At 39.5% G+C, this 19,690-nt stretch overlaps 2 protein-coding genes across 6 annotated transcripts; both read left to right on the top strand.

The window, feature by feature from the left end:
* The first annotated feature begins 1,792 nt into the window (after positions 1-1,792).
* Positions 1,793-11,562, top strand: LOC147321618 (uncharacterized). The gene is made up of 4 exons (XM_086305727.1): positions 1,793-2,097; positions 7,430-7,535; positions 7,972-8,652; positions 11,024-11,562. Exons 2-4 carry the CDS (start codon positions 7,518-7,520, stop codon positions 11,426-11,428), a joined length of 1,104 nt encoding a protein of 367 aa, XP_086161853.1. The 5' UTR covers positions 1,793-2,097; positions 7,430-7,517; the 3' UTR covers positions 11,429-11,562.
* Positions 11,563-14,082: 2,520 nt separating this feature from the next.
* Positions 14,083-18,559, top strand: LOC147321617 (uncharacterized). Of its 5 annotated transcripts, XM_086305709.1 has the most exons (5): positions 14,083-14,263; positions 14,376-14,488; positions 14,810-14,933; positions 16,003-16,758; positions 16,894-18,548. In XM_086305709.1, the coding sequence occupies exons 3-5, from the start codon at positions 14,916-14,918 to the stop codon at positions 17,311-17,313; spliced, it is 1,194 nt and encodes a 397-aa protein (XP_086161835.1). In that variant the 5' UTR covers positions 14,083-14,263; positions 14,376-14,488; positions 14,810-14,915; the 3' UTR covers positions 17,314-18,548. The 5 variants fall into 5 exon arrangements, with proteins under 5 accessions (XP_086161835.1, XP_086161836.1, XP_086161837.1 ...); XM_086305710.1 differs by lacking the exon at positions 14,376-14,488; XM_086305711.1 differs by lacking the exons at positions 14,083-14,263; positions 14,376-14,488 and having other exon boundaries at positions 14,901-14,933; positions 16,894-18,553.
* The last annotated feature ends 1,131 nt before the right edge of the window (positions 18,560-19,690 follow it).

Below are 19,690 nucleotides of genomic sequence, written 5' to 3'. Positions count from 1 at the left end.
GTCTGTCTGGAAGTATCGTATTGAAAGCAGAGCTAAAGTCAACAAAGAGCAGCCTGGCGTAAAGGCCCTGCACTTCCAGATGAGAGATGGTGGTGTGGAGCGTTGTAGCGATGGCATCTTCAGTTGATCTGTTAGCTCTGTATGCAAACTGGAGCGGGTCGAGTGTGGGTGGCAAGCAGGACATTTTGTGACATCGGACTAGTTTCTCGAAGCACTTCATTATAACAGGTGTTAGAGCAACTGGTCGGTAGTCGTTGAGGCTGCTAATGTTAGTACGCTTTGGCAGTGGGACAATTGTGGCTGACTTTAGGCACGGCGGGACGCAGGACTGGGACAGTGAAGTGTTGAAGATCTTAGTGAAGACCCCAGCCAGCTGGTCTGCACACTCTTTTAGGACCCTTGCGGTTACCCCATCTGGTCCGGCGGCCTTCCTGGGGTTCACAGCCCTCAGTGTGCGCCTCACCTCATATTCCTGTACTATGAGGCTTGGGCTGCTGTTGCTGTCTGATGTTTTTGCTGCTGCTGCCTCTGGTCCCTTCACCTCTAAGTGTGCAAAGAGCAGCACAATTTAGTGGTTCAACAATACAGAATAAGCTCATGATTCATATATGAGTCTCTCCCCGACAACAGCGAGGAAATTGAGATAAATACGAGGAGGCTGAAGGAGAACCAAAATGCTTTTGATATAAGAGACAACTGTTCTGATAGAAATCCCTGAGCACTGTGCAAAGTGTTCTGAGGATTAGGACCCAGGTACAGATTTATCCAGAGGACAGATGCATCAGTACAAACTGTTTCATCCTATAAACCTGAACTCTATGAAAACTGACTGTTCAATGTGCTAAAGAATGGAAAACATTATTTCCCATCATACCATGAGCAACATTCAGGCATGTAACACAGTAAAACTTTTATTTTTTACATATTCAGCAGAGAGAGTTAGCTGTGTGCACTGCAAAAACAAAAGAAGTGTAACTCATTTCTGCTTGATTTCATTAAAAACTGTGTTATTAAGAAATAATAAATGGGGCTAGCCTCAAAACACTCAGCGTTGGGACTGACTGGAGAATTTCAGGACAGAGCCAAAGTTTTGGAACTGAAATAAAAACTTAAGCCAAATTACACAGTTGTTCCACAAACATTTCCCATCATAAAGTTAAACTGTCCTAACACCTACAGGCATAAGACAGGATACGTGTTTTTTTTTCAATGTTGGATTTTGTGCAATTTGCAGTAAATTGTGTCCCACAGACTTTGTAATTTACATTTGTGTGACTTATTTAATTATTTTTCTCCTGAAAGTGAACCTCTTACAAAAACATATGCCAAAACTTTTAGTCGCAAACTAACACTGCTCCAGAAGTTTTTTAACATCAAATGAAGTCTTTGCTGCTGCAGACGTTAGTAAATCTGACCCAAAATGTTACTTCCTCTTTAAAATTCAAACTTTGTAAAGGAATATTTTTAAGAGACGGTTCTCATTTATATGACCACCATAAAACAACAGGGTTAGAACATATTGTGGCGAAATAAGATGTTTGTTTTGTAATCTTCAGCACATTGTAGTTTCAACAGGGCGGACAGCCGGTGTCACATTGTTAAAGAGAGATGAGAGTAAGGCTGTTCAAATTCTCAGCCCGCTCTTCTCTTTTCCTTAATCCTTAACAATTCTACTTCCAACGATAACTTTCTCAAGAACACAAGGAAAAGAAGAAAGGGGGTCGCTTTGGAACACACCCCACGATGTTGCGCTGTGCAGCTGATTCACGTGACCGGACACCAACAAACCACGGCAGAGCAGGAAGAAGAGGGCGGAGCAAAGTGTGTGAGCAGGAGAGGAGTCGAGCAGAGAGCGCTGCTTTGTCATGAAACGGACGTAAAGGACTGAACTTAGAGAAGAGAAACTAAAGCATCGATCATAAACCACTACCAACGTCCTGATCGATATCTGCATCGATCTGCCCACCCTTGTCTCCTGGATCGTAGCTGAGATCAGCGTGAACCACGTGGGTCTCTGCTCCCTGATCTGTTTCCTGTGTTTGGAAAGAGTTGCAGCTTCATCGCGGAGTTTCTCTCGGTTTGTGGGCTCATCTAAAGGTAAGCACGGAAGCAGGGCTAGCGATTTTTCCAGTCGGGCTAACAAAATCTATCTCTGCCCGTCGGGCTGTCATAGGAAGGAAAAATATATGTCAATGCTTTTGCATTCTTTCGGAAATGTAGCTGGGTAATTATGTCTTTGGCATCGGTGAGCCACTGCCAATATGTGACATATTGAAATCACGTTTGAATTTGCGCTTGTTTTTTGCTTTCACGTTGCAATCGCGCGAACTGTGTATAGAGAGCGACAGCACTGATTGGTGAGTGATGATAATTTGTGCACCAATTCCTCTGACGTCGTCTTATCAATCGTTAGCTTACTATGCAAACATGACGAGTGAAATCTCCCGCAGCTTAAACATGTGAGAGGTTGATCGCGCAGAGAATCGCTGAGCTTTACAGGGAGTGCAGAATTATTAGTATTTTGTCCACATCATCCTCTTCATGCATGTTGTCTTACTGTATAGGCTCGAAAGCCTACTACCAATTAAGCATATTAGGTGATGTGCATCTCTGTAATGAGAAGGGGTGTGGTCTAATGACATCAACACCCTATATCAGGTGTGCATAATTATTAGGCAACTTCCTTTCCTTTGGCAAAATGGGTCAAAAGAAGGACTTGACAGGCTCAGAAAAGTCAAAAATAGTGAGATATCTTGCAGAGGGATGCAGCAGTCTCAAAATTGAAGCGTTTCATTCAAAATAGTCAACAGGGTCGCAAGAAGCGTGTGGAAAAACCAAGGCGCAAAATAACTGCCCATGAACTGAGAAAAGTCAAGCGTGCAGCTGCCAAGATGCCACTTGCCACCAGTTTGGCCATATTTCAGAGCTGCAACATCACTGGAGTGCCCAAAAGCACAAGGTGTGCAATACTCAGAGACATGGCCAAGGTAAGAAAGGCTGAAAGACGAGCACCACTGAACAAGACACACAAGCTGAAACGTCAAGACTGGGCCAAGAAATATCTCAAGACTGGTTTTTCTAAGGTTTTATGGACTGATGAAATGAGAGTGAGTCTTGATGGGCCAGATGGATGGGCCCGTGGCTGGATTGGTAAAGGGCAGAGAGCTCCAGTCCCACTCAGACGCCAGCAAGGTGGAGGTGGAGTACTGGTTTGGGCTGGTATCATCAAAGATGAGCTTGTGGGGCCTTTTCGGGTTGAGGATGGAGTCAATGGTGAACAGATCAAAACACTGACAGAATCCATGGATGGCAGGCTTTTGAGTGTCTTTGCAAAGAAAGGTGGCTATATTGGTCGCTGATTTGTTTTTGTTTTGTTTTTGAATGTCAGAAATGTATATTTGTGAATGTGGAGATGTTATATTGGTTTCACTGGTAAAATTAAATAATTGAAATGGGTATATATTTGTTTTTTGTTAAGTTGCCTAATAATTATGCACAGTAAGTCACCTGCACACAGATATCCCCCTAAAATAGCTAAAACTAAAAACTACTTCCAAAAACATTCAGCTTTGATATTAATGAGTTTTTTGGGTTCATTGAGAACATGGTTGTTGTTCAATAATAACATTATTCCTCAAAATACAATTTGCCTAATAATTCTGCACTCCCTGTATGTGAGTACGTGTGTAAAAGCAGCAGGATATATATTTCAGTTCTGCTGAGCCAAATAAGACAGGTCAGGGTGAAGAAGTGACAGCCAAAGAAAAGCTTACCACAAAACAGAAAAGTTATGACAAATCAGACTATAAGGCAAAAAGAAAGTGCAGCTTTATGGTTTCATGGACAAAATAATTTCTGTGGCTGCAATATGACGAGCTAAATAACCAGGGCTGCACATAAGTGGTCCGCAGGTGCGCATTCGCTGTCAAAATAAAAAACGTGCACAAGATAAGAAGTTGCAACGCCTGTTTGCGTACATAAGATTTTCTGGAGGAGGACAGACATTTGTTTAGAACTCTTAAAGATGTCGAAGAAGCTCCTTTAAGCAATTACTTTGGTTTTCCTCCACCTCCAAAGAAATGTCAGGAGTACAAACCACAAAAGAAGCGCGTATTCTCGGAAAAGTATTTGCAGGAGGTGAGCTGGCTTCAAACAAATGATGAACGCACAGAGATGTGGTGCAGAATGTGCCGTGAAAATCCCACTCTAGTGGACAAAAACAGTGCTTTTTATATGTACGCAAACGCGCGCTGCAACTTCTTATCTGGTGCGTCTTTTATTTTGACAGCGAATGCGCACCACTTATGTGCACCCGTGTAAATAACATAATGTTCTGCCGGGTGTGTTGTTGGTTTTCCCTCAATTTCTGAGTCAAGTGCCTTTGTTACTGGGACCAATAATTTTAAGAAAGGCCCCCATTAAGACCCATTAGAAATGCACGAAATGCATTATTGCTCAGTCTGCAATATCTTTCCCAGAACAAACACAATTGCAAATAACATACTAAAAATACCTTTAGAACTAATTATTGTAACTCAAATTGGCTTGGTAAGCTCAGTGACCCCTGACCTACATACACAGGTGAATCCAATAATGAGAAAGAGTATTTAAGGGGGTCAATTGTAAGTTTCCCTCTTTTAGTTTGCTCTGAAGAGTAACAACATGAGGGTCTCAAAACAACTCTCAAATGACCTGAAGACAAAGATTGTTCACCATCATGGTTTAGGGAAAGGATGCAGAAAGCGGTCTCAGAGATTTAAGCTGTCTGTTTCACAGTTAGGAACATATGGAGAAAATGGAAGACCACAGGCTCAGTTCAAGTTAAGGCTCGAAGTGGCAGACCAAGAAAAATCTTGGATAGACAGAAGCGACGAATGGTGAGAAGAGTCAGAGTCAACCCACAGACCAGCACCAAAGACCTACAACATCATCTTGCAGCAGATGGAGTCACTGTGCATCGTTCAACCATTCGCCGCACTTTACACAAGGAGATGCTGTATGTGAGAGTGATGCAGACGAAGCCTTTTCTCCGCCCACAGCACAAACAGAGCCGCTTGAGGTTTGCTAAAGCACATTTGGACAAGCCAGCTTCATTCTGGAATAAGGTGCTGTGGACTGATGAAACGAAAAGTTATTTGGGCATAACAAGGGGCGTTATGCATGGAGGGAAAAGAACACAGCATTCCAAGAAAAACACCTGCTGCCTACAGTAACATATGGTGGTTCCATCATGCTGTGGGGCTGTGTGGCCAGTGCAGGGACTGGGAATCTTGTCAAAGTTGAGGGACACATGGAGTCCACTCAGTATCAGCAGATTCTGGAGACCAATGTCCAGGAATCAGTGACAAAGCTGAAGCTGCGCCGGGGCTGGATCTTTCAACAAGACAACGAACCGAAACACTGCTCAAAATCCACTAAGGCTTTCATGCAGAGGAACAAGTACAACGTTCAGGAACGGCCATCTCAGTCCAGACCTGAATATTATTGAAAATCTGTGGTGTGAGTTAAAGAGTGCTGTCCATGCTCTGAAGCCATCAAACCTGAATGAACTAGAGATGTTTTGTAAAGAGGAATCATCCAAAATACCTTCAACCACAATCCAGACTCTCATTGGAACCTACAGAAAGCGTTTAGAGGCTGTAATTTCTGCAAAAGGCGGATCTTCTAAATATTGATTTTATTTCCTTTTTTGCAGTGCCCAAATTTATGCACCTGCCGGATTTTGTTTAAACAATTACTGCACACTTTCTGGAAATCCAGTAAACTTAATTTCACTTCTCAAATATCACTGTGTGTCTCCTATATGATATATTTAACTGACATTTTTAATTGTAGCAACCAACGATTTATACAGGAAAATAATGACTATTAACAAGTTGCCCAAACTTTTGCATCCCACTGTATATGACTTCATAGTTTTATGAGTTGTCCAACTGAAATGTAGATGTTTTGTATAGACAAATGGTCCTTCAACCAGAATCCAGACTCTCATTGGAAGCTATGGGAAGCATTTAGAGGCTGTTATTTCTGCAAAAGGAGGATCTACTAAATATTGATGTCATTTTTCTGTTGAGGTGACTAAATTTATGAACCTGCCTAATTCAGTAACTATTGCACACTTTCTGTAAATCCTATAAACTTCATTCCACTTCTCAATATTACTGTTTGTCTGCTATATGATATATTTAAATGAAATTACTGATCCAAAAAAACAATGAATTATGAAGAACAATCCTGAATATTATCAGGGGTGCCAAAACCTTTGCATACCGGGAGAAACGTTTCATCACTAATTCCAAGTGACTTCTTCAGTCTCAGCTGACTGCATAAACAATACTTTTGCACAATGACTGAAATTCACCCACTGAATAAACAATGGGCTGGGAGGTCAGTTCCTTGATCATTAATATGCAAATTCTCATGACCACTGACCAAAAACCACTGATCAATGGCCATGAGTACCATTCACAGAGAGTTGGGGAATGGCTGGAATCACAACATTGTAAGATAGAATAGAATAAACCTTTAATTGTCCCACAAGGGGAAATTTAGTGATCATGAAAGATGTGCCTTTAGGCCCCCTCCTCGATTCAGAGATGGTCTTTCCATTTTCGCGTAAATGGCCTCCTTGACTCTGCTCAAACTAGCGTTCCTCCCGGTCCAGGATGTCTCATCATTGAAAGAGTTCCCACTGGCCTGTAGGTGTAAATTGACTGGAGAGTCCTGGCCCTACTAAAGAATGTTATCTTGTTTCAGGATACATAATACCTGCCATTATCCAACCCATTCACAGTGTTGAGGAAAGCCTAAGCTGAGAAGGCACCTAAAGTAAGCCCCAGGCGGTAGAGAAGGACAGCTGCTGGTTAAACGAAAACTCTTAGTGATCCCTCATGTCAGCAGTATTGAAACAGTTCAGACATGTTTTTTTCTAAATGTAGTCTAAGTGTCAGGAGGAATGCCGTGATTTATACATTGAGGAAACCAAACAACCTCTGGCAATGCAGATGGCACAACACAGAAGAGCTACCTATGTTCACATCCACAGGTCAGTGTGGCCTGTAGGTGTAATTCTTAATTCCACTCTGCCTAGATGATACCCATAAATCAGGTGATGTTATGCCATCATTTCTTAGTACACAACAAACACTTCACATTAGAATGAAAAAAAAATCCCAAGTGTGCGGAAGTAGAGGCACATTTAATTATTTACAAGCATAATGTTTGTTTATTGACATACATGGGCAATCAGAGCAATCTGCTGCAGTATCAGGGTCACAATAAACTTTATTGTCCAGTTGTGGATGGTGGAGAGTACCAGCTTTTTAAACCCTGGTAGGGGTTCTCCCTAAAGAAGTGTAATTGACCCACTTTTGATCACATGCCTTATCACATAAGGGATAAAATGCATATCTATACTTTTGTGTCCCAGCTGAGTAACAGGAGGAGAAGAGTCTGGTGGAGCAGCAGAGGAACAGTTTCAGCCATTTGGACTCAGCTCAGCCACTACAGAGGAAACGATGACTTCAACACAGGAGGTGAGAAAAATATCTCAGTTACGCTGTTATTGAAACTGTGCACAGCTGGTTGTTAACAGCAGCTTTATCTTTTCCATCCTGGGCTCCTCCATAAATAGAGAAGCTACATTCACAAACAAAAACCACAGAAGTTACAAGAAAATACAAAGATCACATTTTATCAGAACACATTGAAACAACAATGTCATCAGTTGGACTCAGAATTTGTTATGAAGTACAAGATTTTCTCAAGTAATCAATATTTCTTTAATAATGTCATTTTCAGTCCAACTCTCATTGTAGCACATAATTGTAATGTGAAACTATCACCAGAAGGTGGTGGTAACACACCTACAATGTGTTTGTTGACATCTTTGATTCCAAAATGGAGGCAGTTTCAGTTTGTTCCACGACTGCATTTCACTCACTGCCTCTGTTTGTATCTCTGTCACTGCAGGACCAACATGGAGCGAGAAGTCAGCGCTCTCAGGAGGACGACAAACCTCACAGAAGAAAGGGAGAGAAAACATACAGCTGTGATGATTGTGGAGAAGATTTTACTGGAAAGTCTAACCTGAAAATTCAACAACTCATCCACACTGGGATGAGACCATTCAGGTGTGACTTGTGTGGAACGTCTTTTACCAAGACAGTAAACTTAAAAAGACACCAACTCATCCATAGTGGAGATAAACCGCACAGCTGTGACTTGTGTGGAAAATCTTTTACCCAACCTGGAAACTTAAAAAGACACCAGCTTGTCCACAGTGGAGTCAAACCGTACGCCTGTGATCAGTGTGGTAAAACTTTTAATTGCAGTGGCAACTTACTAAAGCATGAAGTTACCCACTCTGGAATTAAGGCGTACAGCTGTGACATTTGTGGGAAAACTTTTAGCCTTTTAGGGAACAGAAATAGACACCAACGCATTCACACTGCAAATGGTGTTTACTTCTGTGATCAGTGTGGGAAACTGTTTACAACAGATGCACACTTACAATTCCACATGTTTACCCACGCTGATGAGAGACTTTATAAATGTGACCTGTGTGATAAGGCTTTTAAATCTCCACGTTACCTGAGAAAACACCACCAAATGCACTCCAGAAAGAAACTCTACAAGTGCAGTAATTGTGAGGTATGTATTTATATTTTTATCTTCTAATTTCAGTGTCACTGTTTGGATCAACTCTGCTCAGTAAGTAAGTAACTTGTTAGCAAGTTAGTAATTCTGCTAGCTATAACAGCAGTGCTGGCTGATGATCAGATTTCAATCATTATTTCTTTTCATCCATGATCATGAAAAAAGTTCATTATTACTTTTCTGTATTCACAATATCCACGTTGTACCATATTTAGGCCCACATTACATTTGCCATGGCTGCTGGAATTTTGACAGTGTCAGTAAAGAACATAATAAGTCATCTAATTAAAAACAACGGTTACTGTTACCTTGTAGCCATATTTGAGGATTTACAGTTGCAATTCTTTTGAAGCGTTATGTTAATTAACCTTAAATTAAAATCTCAATGGGATATAAAAATACTTCATTTACAGAATATTCAGTCAACTCTCACAAATCTCTTAAAACATTCCTAATATAATACAAAGTGAAAATTTCTCCCTCTTCTATCTAACATTCACACTCCATTGGATCCATCGGAGAACAGCTTGGGGTTAGTATCTTGTGACATGCAGAGTGGATTATGTAGATCAGCAGTCGCCACTAATCATTTTTATCGTTAACTGGGTTTCCCTGGGTCTTTTCCCGTTTTTTTTTTGGGTACTGGTTTTATTTTGTTGCATTTATCCTCCCCTCCTTGAAGGCCGATTCGTGAAAATATACACAGACATCAAACAGTCCGTGGCACAAAAAAGGCTGGGGACCGCTGAAGTAGATGACCTGCTCTACCTTCTGAGCTACAGTCACCTTGAACAGTGGTTCTTAACCTTGTTGGAGGTACCGAACGCTACCAGTTCCATATGCACCTCTTTAGCGAAAAATAAAATACAATTTTTTTTTTTCAAATTCAAGACATAGATGAGCCGTGCATGTCACGGCGGAGGCTTTACCGAAACCCTGAAACAGACTCACCGAACCCGTAGGGTTCGATCAAACCCAGGTTAAGAACCACTGCCCTAGAAATTCCTCAAGTATAGAAAAACTATCTGTATTATATGGTGTCCGTAGAGGTGTTAAAGATGGGAGGCAAAAGCAGAGAGGGGCTTTTTCTTCTAGTCCCGAGCCGGTAAGTAGGATGCGAGAAGACTGAAGATCTGCGGTGAAAAGACTTAGAGAGAGGGACAACAGAGGAGAAGTCATAGCCCTTCACTGTGGATCGATTGATTGGATTATGAATTTTAAACTGCGTACTCATCGTATGCTGAGTTAGGATCAGAGTCAAGAAGGTGAAGTCGGGGAGCCTTGTACTGGAAACTGGATTCTATCAGTGCGCACGATGATCCTCCTTCCCTCCTAAAAGAAGACACACCTCAACAACGGTTGTAGTCACTCAGCAACAAAATAGTTAGTTTATAGTGTGATAAATTGATTATTTGGATTTGATTGATTAAATTGCAATTAAGCTGTTTGCTAACGCCTGCTGAAATCTTGCTTTAATAAAAATTATTTATCTTAATTCAAAGTCAGAATTGTGGACATTGATTCTATTACCTTCTTAAAACAGTAAATGGTAAGACTTTGTGTGTTAACCCATAACATCAGATTTAGGTTCTTATAGGTTATTCTAGTACTTCATTATAATACGTCCTTGGGATGTACTGTCCAGGTCACAAAATTTTACTCAGCACAATAACAAGTGCTATAGATCATTAGAGGAGAGCTGCCGTTAATAACTGTGGCTTACAAATATGTTTCATTAAGGTTGCAAATGAGAGCATAGAGTCAAAGGAAGTGCAGGGCGGGCACTTAGATGAAGGCAGTTAGAGGCTGAGCGAATCTCCTCGCCGCCGGCTTAAACTAGTCTCAACTTCACCTATCAGGATAATACCCGTAGGGAGTAAGCGACTCTGATCCAAAGGATGGAGAGCTGTCCAGACCACCTGTACAGGGGTAACTGGGATCTAACAGTGTGAATGAGGTATGTTGCATAAAGCACTTTGAGTGCTCAGACAGAGTAGAAAAGTGCTCTGTAAGAACCAGTCCATTTTACTTGTATTCACTGACTGAACAACAGGAGGGTCATCTAACTAAAACCAATCAGTGCATCCCACCTGACCCCCTCAAAATCAAATTCTTTTTAATGGTCTGTAAGTTTTATTTACATGTCCTCATAGTATGGTGAAAGGATGTCTGCAGACAGGGTACCAGTGCTTGTTGCTGTTCCTCTACATCAAAGACATTTATTGTAGCCCAGTGAGCTGAGTGTTATAATGTAAACAGTAAAATGTAATTGGATATTGGCAGAAATGCTCTTTATCTGAGGCGACGTTCAGGATAAAAATGTTGAAGGAATTCCCTGACTTACACTCTTTGTATCTTTGTTTAGAAGCAGAGCAACACAGATGGATCCAGTTCTCGACCCTGTCGTCACTGTGGTGGTGGGAAAGACTTTTGTTGTGACCTTTGTGGAAAAACTTTCAGTCATCAGTGGAACCTTACAATACATCAACGTAGACACACTGGAGACAAAATGAGCTTCTGCAAAGAATGTGGGAGAGGCTTCCCCACTCCAAGTGAATTAAAGCGCCATGAATTCATTCACAGTGGGGTCAAAAAGAACGTCTGTGACCAGTGTGGGTCATCATTTTTCACTGCAGATGATCTTAAAAGACATAAACGAGTCCACACAGGAGAGAAACCATACAAGTGCAGACATTGTGAGAAATGTTTCACACAATCAAGTAGTCGTAACCTTCATGAAGGTACACACGGAAGAGAACTTCAGCTGTGACAAGAGCTTCAGGAATCTCGGTTCATACTCCGAACATAAACAATCCCACGCTGTAAATAAACTGTTTCACTGTTACCAATGTGCAAAAACATTCACTTCATTTTCTGCTCTGTGCAAACATCAGCGTGATCACGCAGGACTGAAATCACTGTATCACAATCAATCTGAAGATCCTCTTCTGGTTTCAGGGTCAGACTTCAAAACCTTGAGATCAGGCTCCACAGAGTTCAGCTGGAATCTGCTGTAAAAAGTGTCAGCTGATGACACACTTGGATCTGATGCGGTAGCTCTGATATCTGGACCTGCAGTGAATAAACCTGAATGTTATAACTAGGAAGGCACAAGTATAAATATTTACATTAGTTTGTGTGCGTGTGTGTTTTAAAAGGAATTTTAACACTTATCCCCCTACAAAAAGTAGTGTTTAGTCTCAGTACTTCCATGGATGCTTTTGGTGTTTAATAACCAGTAACCATCATGGCTTGATAAATAGACAAATAGATATATTCCCACTCTTAATACACCCAATCACTGCAGTGTCATTAGATAAACATTTACAGGTGGCATGTTTCTGCTTTCTACTAGAAATCTGAGGTGTATAAGGTAAACGGCAATGGAGATCAAAATCCTTCGGCACTATTATTTGCCCTGCAGTGAACTGGAACCTGTTCAGCATGTACTATTAGAATGTCAGGTCTATGTTCAAGAAAGGAACAAGGCATTAATAGCAATTTTTAAGAAGCTGAATGTGACTAGGCTCTTTGACATTCATTTAAACACGAAGCTTCAGAAGGATTTCATAAGATGATCTATACCGCAGTTAGACTTCGGTCTAGCAAAGAGGTGATAAAGATGATTGTGTTACTAACTCTATTGTGTCTTTTTCTTTTACTGTCTGTTGAATTCCCAGTGCGACCAATCTAGGCAACACAGTGGTATAGGATAGTGATGTGCAAATGAAGCAAAGAACCATTTCATCAACTGAACTGAAAATGGGTTCATTAATTCAATGCTTTGTTTCAGCGCATCTAGTGGCGAAATGGGAAACAGTGGGGAAAAAAGTCTAAATAATCATGTACTAAGCATAACTGGGGGTTGTGCAAAAGATACAAATATACTTGTGTAAAGATGGATTTACTGGTCAGTTGATTCTGTAAATGTACGTACTGTAGCTGAAGGAAGGATGTGCTGGGATGGTATGGTGTGCTCATGTAACTAGGGCAGGGTGTGAGAAGGGATGAGGTGCCGAACATTTAGTTTTTATTAAAAAATAATATTTTTTCCTCTTTTTAGAATTGCTTCATTTTTTGCTGACAGTTTCTTCATGGCACTGATGAGGCTTGGTGTTGCTTTGCTACCACAAACAAATGTAAGGAATTGCTTGGACATGTTCTCTCCCATCAGTTCTGCTGTCATGTTGGTGGTATTGCCCATTATGGCCATCTTAATAAAGATCTATCTGTCTATCTATGTCTCCGTGACTCTCTTCTGCTGGAACATTTCCACTGTTACCATGTAAAATGGGTTGAGCAATGCTAAATAAGATGCTATTTTTCATGGTCCTTGGAAGAGAGAAGATTAACTTCTGTTCTGAGTGATGCCGTATGTGTTAACAGACCTCTCTGCATTGAATCATATCTGTTATTAACCTCTGTCTCTCTTCCACAGCATGTCTTTCATCCTGTTTTCCTTCTCTCACCCCAACCGGTCGCAGCAGATGGCCCCGCCCCTCCCTGAGCCTGGTTCTGCTGGAAGTTTCTTCCTGTTAAAAGGGAGTTTTTCCTTCCCACTGTCACCAAAGTGCTTGCTCATAGGGGGTCATATGATTGTTGGGTTTTTCTCTGTACCTATGTAGCGCCTTGAGGCGACTTTTGTTGTGATTTGGCGCTATATAAATAAAATTGAATTGAACTGAATGCCCGAAGTCCTTGAGCTGTCTGCCTCTCATCAGGTAGCGCTGTAGCATTAAGAAGGTGCTGTTCCAGGGCCTGTACATAGGAACATGCAAACAAACATTTTTAAACATTTGATACATAACTATCAAGGTACATAAGCTGTGTCCAGCCTACGAATCCGCCCGACAAATGTGTCCTGTTTTTTTCCCCAGATTTGAAGGATGGGTCGTTGTGTCCTTTGTGGTCCACCATATTCCAGAATTCATAGCACGGCCCAGCCAATTCCAGTTTCCAACAACGGCGGCCACTACTAAGTTTTAATATTACTCTTATTAATCTTTCTGGGTCACAAAATAATCTTTTAACATATATATTTTTATTTTTAAACCCATGAAAGCATCCTTTTTCCCAGTAGCTAAATCACTTTTTTTTTTATCTTAAATTGTGTCGAGTGGAAAGTTTAGATTTTTAATGTCATGTGTGATGTTCTTGTATGTGATTTATTTACTCAGAAATTCCACAAATGTGCCTCTTTTGACAATAATCATTGTATATCTCAGTTTTAACTTTCAGTTCAGTTCCAGTTCAGGGTCACCTACACGGTATCTGCCCACCCCGAGTCCATCACAGGGTTAAATAATTTTGGTCTAATTGAGTAGGATTAATGTGAACTCATCATAAGAAGGTTTTAGGTTTATTCTTTAGTCCAGGCACTAGGACTACCTCAAGCCTTACTTGAGTCAGGATTCAAAGTTCTGTCTGTCATTTTCCTTAATTATGTTCAGCTGTGTCCAGTTCCCAATTAGCCCTGAGTGTGTGAGAGAGTATTTGTAGCCCTGTCTCATATCTTTTTAGTTAACATGTTAGTTTATGCTTCCTGAGATTCTGTTGCTCTTCGTTTTCCTTGCATTGTGGACTTGAGTGGATAACCCAAATAAAGGTTAGTTTGTGTTTATTCTGTATCCCTGTGAGTCCTGTGCTTTGACTTATGCCTTGCTGAGCCCTGACAATGTAAGAACTTCTGAATGTGCCAGAATCTATTTGGGTCTTAGTTACAGAGAGTTCACTCTGTTATGGCGAAGCATGTGGTCATCATCATGACTGGTCCTTAAAAACGCAGCATCCAACAGGAATACATGCCTTCTCCAGAAGTCTGCACTAAAAGGCAAGATTTTTATTGTTGTTAGGTTTTTAAAAAACCCAAGTTTTCTGTGTCATAAGAGTGGTTCACCCGTTACTGGGTTACACTGGCATACTGTCACTAACTGGCTCAAAGCAATTTATGTTCAAGTTTGGGGGCAAATAAGCATGAAACACTGCCTACAGACCAATAAATTCTCTGATGATGGTCAAAATCTGTAGAAGATCACTGAGACCTGTGATTGGATAGTAGGTGGGTCTAAAGTCTGTTCTGTAGAATAAGCATGTGTTTGAAATATTTTCATATTTTTATTTTTTACATGCCTCGATACTGAAACGCCACCAGATCTGTTTGTGTCCCTGCTGGTTAGCAAGTGGAGAAGAGTCTGACGAAGCAGCAGAGCAACATTTTTGAGTCATTTAGGCTCAGTTTAGCCACCACAGAGGAAACGATGACTTCAACAGAAAAGGTATGGAAAATATGTTTCACTACTATTGAAACTGTGCCCTTCATCGTCTTCGGTTGGTTTGCTTGATGATGGTCACAATTTGCTCAAAAGTTGACACAAAGATGACACAAAGTTCATTTTAATGGGCACCAAAACACAGGCTAGGTTTATATTAAGCCCCCAATAGTACATCATGTAATGTTATTTGTATATATTACTCTTTCTATAATATAATTTTAATTACTGTTGTAGCACACATTACATTTACACTTTTCCTTCATTAGATATTATTGTATTGCAGTTTGGAAATGTTATACAGTAGTTGTTGTAATCCCTAGTCTCTCATCCTGTAGTTCAGCAGACTTGAACGCCACTGTGTTGGAGTGCAGCTGGTGGCAGTAGTACTTGCTCTGCTCTGCTACATGCTTTAGGGTCACTCTAACCAGAACCTGCAAAAGTTCCACATTTTACTATTGTAATTCTTTATAAAATTCTTGTCAAAATAATGTGAAATTATTTTAGGGTTTGGCCTAGTAGTCTCATTAAATGTAACTCTAGGGATAAACAAATGCTGGTGTAATGACGGTGTCAGCAGTCTAAGGTGTTCTAGAATACAATTTAAAAACCTGTAGAAATAGACCTCTCCCTTTCCTATCCCCCAGCCATGTCTGCCCAGTCTGTAACAACTGAAAATAAAATGAAAAATAACAACAAAGGTTGATCAAATGGACCAAAACGGCAAGGCCGTGATGATCCGTTGGGTATCCTTGTTGGCTTTCAGCTAAATTTGTCTAATCTAAGCAGTCAAATCAAAGACAAGAACAAGACTGAATATTTGTGTGTACAAGCACTAGGAATGGCGATGACGTGAGAATATTTAAATACTTAAATCTGATAGTTCCATAGACTATACTACCAAATTATTGTTTGGTTCTTCTGACCATTTGTATATAATGTACTACCACTAGTAGATGGTTGAAATGGGCCTCTGGTTTAAAATTATACAGAAAACTGGAGGGAGTTTGACTGTTCAGTTTGTTCCATGACTGTATTTAACTCAATGCCTCTGTTGGTATTTCTGTTACTGCAGGATCGAAATGGGCAAAGATGTCAGCCCTCTCAGGAGGCTGACAAACCCCACGGGGGAAGAAAATACAGCTGCAATGAGTGTGGGAGAGCTTTTACTCGAAAGGAGTCCCTAAGAAAACACACAGACTTCCACACTGCAGAGATTCTGTTCATCTGTGACTTGTGTGGAAAATGTTTTACTTGCTTTGGTAAATTGCAAAGACACCAACTAATCCACAGGGGATATAAACAGTTTAGATGTGACTTGTGTGGGAAGTCCTTTACTCAGCAAAGTGCCCTAAAAAAGCATAAAGTCTCTCACAGTGATATTACAGCATACCGTTGTGATCATTGTGGGAAGCGTTTTACTCAGAAAGAAGGCCTGGAAAACCACAAGTTCATCCACAGTGGAGTTAAACCATACAGATGTGATCAGTGTGGTAAAGATTTTACTCGAAGTGGTAGCTTACGGAGGCATAGAGTTACCCACTCTGGAATTAAGGCATACAGCTGTGACATTTGTGGGAAAACTTTCAACCATTTAGGGAACAGAAATAGACACAAACGCATTCACACGGGACATGATGTTTACAGCTGTGATCAGTGTGACAAGCAGTTTACAGAAAAAAGATACTTACAACAACACATGTTTACCCACACTGAGGAGAGACCGTATAAATGTGAACTGTGTGAGAAGACTTTTAAACTTTCATCGTCCCTTAAAATGCACCATCAGATCCACACCAGAAAGAAACTCCACAAGTGCAGTTACTGTGAGGTATGTATTTTTATTTTTTTTTTCCTTTCTGGGGTGTCAACGCTCGTTTCTGTTCCTCTACGTCATAGAAACAAAATTTATTTTAAAGTTTATTTAAACGTGTAACTTATGTTAAATGTATTTGTCTTTGTTTAGAAGCAGAACAACCCAGAAGGATCCAGTTTTGAACACTGCTATCGTTGTGGTGGTGGGAAACCATTTCGTTGTGACATTTGTAAAAAACCTTTCAGCCAGGAAAGGACCTTAAAATTACATCAACGTAGACACACTGGACACAAAATGAACTACTGCAAAGAATGTGGGAGAGGCTTCCCCACTCCAAGTAAATTACGACGACATGAACTTATACACAGTGGCATTAAAAAGTACCTCTGTGGCCAGTGTGGGTCATCATTCGCCACTGCAGGTAACCTTAACATGCATAGACAAATCCACATGGGAGAGAAACCATATAAGTGCAGTCACTGTGAGGAAAGCTTCTCACATTCAAGTACTCGTAACTTTCATGAAAGAACACATAAAACTACACCTGTGACTAGTGTAACAGGAGTTTGATCTTAAAAGTATTTTAAAGTGTAAATAATTTGTTTTATCTTTGAGGAATTAAATGTGGTATAACCTCCACACACTGTCCTGCTTACCATTAAAGTTGAATATTGGTAAGTGTGGCTGTGTGGTGCTTATACTATTTTTCTCCACAAAGAGAAGGTTCCCAAGTTTCTTTAAGAATTGGTTTTTTTTTGTTTTTTTTTTTAAATGAATAGAAATTTCCTACTAATTTTATTTTTTATCTTGTATAGAACTTTTTAAATGCTTATTTAACCTGCTGTGGTAATCCCCACTACTTTTCACAGAACTGATCCAGAAAGGTCAAATGCAACGTAAGAAAATGTTAGCGAATGGGGAGAACTGCTGATACAACGGTAGAATACAAAATCACAAAAGACAATGCGCTTCTGGGGAGACAATTTTGCCAACGAGCTTCAGAAGGGGAAAACTACAAATAATGGGACATATTACACTTAAACACATTTAGAAAGGGTGGCGAGTTCTCAAGTTCTTTGACGGGGGAAAAAAATAAAAATTTGGCGTTTTTTCATCACAAAATTTATGTAGTATTGTAGATGTTTAATGTTAGTGGTTTACTGTTAGCCTGTTACTTTTGCAGCTTTGCCATTACATGATTGTCTTCTCACAAACGCTTCCATTGAGACTTGTCCAGGATGCTGGGTGTAATTTATTTATTAACATTTCTAGGCCAATTTAAGATTTGAAGACTTTTTTTTTTTTTTTTTTTTCTTCTTTTTAAATGTTCTGGGGATGTTCATCAAATATGACTAAGGTAACACTAATTTGGTGTAAAAATAAATAATTGGTTTCATAACAAATATTTGAGCCATGATTTCACTTCCACCGTCTGAGTAAATACTGACATGACAAATGGTAACATTTAACAGTCTGAATCCAATTTTTATTTATTTTTTTTATTTTTCTCCCCCTGACACAGATGGACGATTATTGGAGATTGTTGTGTTTTTTGTTTTGTGTGGGGTTTTTTTTTTTTTTTTTTTTTTTTTTTTTTGGGTCCCATTTGAAATGAATGAGAAACTTTATAAATTCTGCTAAAACTTGCTTGATTAGATTATAGCTTTTCTGCTAAGACAAAGGATTTCATGTAAATCATAGTATTTTTACAGAGTCAGTGTTTCTGCTAAATCATTGTATTTCTGCAAATTCATAGTATTTGACACTGCAAAGTATTTTTATTTTTTAGCACAATCAATCTTTATTTATAAAGCACTTTTCATACAAAAAATGTAGCACAAAGTGCTTTACATAGTTAAAAGCAGCCCACCCCACCCTCCAACTCACTCCCCACACTCTCATTAACATAAATGATGTGAATATACACACACACACACACACTTAAACAGTAAAAATTGGGCTGGGTCAATCAACGTATTTCACCCAAATCACAATATTTAAGCCAAATCATAGTATTACTGCTAAATTGTAGTATTTGAGCCAAGTCATAGTGTATATAGGCTAAAACATAGTATTTCTGTCAATAGCAGCAATACTATGATTTCACACAAATACTATGACTTAGCAGACACACAGTTGACTGATCTAGAAACTGCCAAATTATATTATTTCTGCTAAATCATAGTATTTGTGCTCAAACATAGTAATTCTGCCAAAGCATAGTATTGGTGCCAAATGGTAGTATTTTTGCTTAATCATAGTATGACCGAGAAGGTTAAGTGTCTTAACTTCTTTTCAGCACAAAGTTCTGCTTCACCTGTTTCAAGCACAAATTTAAGTTTATTCACCTCATTTCTGCAGAAAGTTCAACTTTGTCAGCTAATTTTTCAGCTCCTTCAGTTGAAGCCTGCTATATCTTTTGGTGCTCATAACTGATATATATATATATATATATATATATATATATATATATATATATATATATATATATATATATATATATATATATATATATATATATATATATATATATATATATATATATATATATATATATATATATATATATATATATATTATTTTTTTTTTTTTTAAGATCAGTTTTTCAGCAGATTGTTCTCCTTCTTCTGCTGTTTTCCGATTCCACTACAAGGCATTTTCGCAGGAAATGCAAACTTTTCTAGTTGCTTCTTTCTTCTTTGCCATGGAACTACTTTCGCAGTTTTTGTGCGATTTTCACCGTTCAAATTTTAAACTATTATGCTATTTCTGTTAATGCCGACTATGACTTTTGGTGCTCATAACTTCTATACTTTTCGAGATAATTCGTTTTTGTGCTTTTTTTTTTTTTTTTTTTTTCTCCCCGGTCCCATTGAAATAAATGGACCACATAATCAGTGTGGTCACTGATTTTGTTTGTGGGGTTGAGCTGTGTTCTTAGCTTGGT

The sequence above is a fragment of the Aulonocara sp. 'chitande type north' Nkhata Bay genome, linkage group LG9 (genome assembly GCF_057382095.1).
Source record: "Aulonocara sp. 'chitande type north' Nkhata Bay isolate Kocher_YH1m ecotype deep benthic linkage group LG9, A_spYH_male_GT1.1, whole genome shotgun sequence".
Taxonomy (NCBI): domain Eukaryota; kingdom Metazoa; phylum Chordata; class Actinopteri; order Cichliformes; family Cichlidae; genus Aulonocara; species Aulonocara sp. 'chitande type north' Nkhata Bay.
The sequence above is the reverse complement of the archived record's forward strand: the minus strand, read 5'-3'. Positions and strand labels throughout refer to the sequence as shown.

Coding starts and splice junctions, on each gene's coding strand:
- LOC147321617 (XM_086305707.1), top strand. CDS start 15,955: ATGACTGTATTTAACTCAATGCCTCTGTTGGTATTTCTGTTACTGCAG. Junction 16,759..16,893: donor ACAAGTGCAGTTACTGTGAG/GTATGTATTTTT, acceptor GTCTTTGTTTAG/AAGCAGAACAACCCAGAAGG.
- LOC147321618 (XM_086305727.1), top strand. Junction 8,653..11,023: donor ACAAGTGCAGTAATTGTGAG/GTATGTATTTAT, acceptor ATCTTTGTTTAG/AAGCAGAGCAACACAGATGG.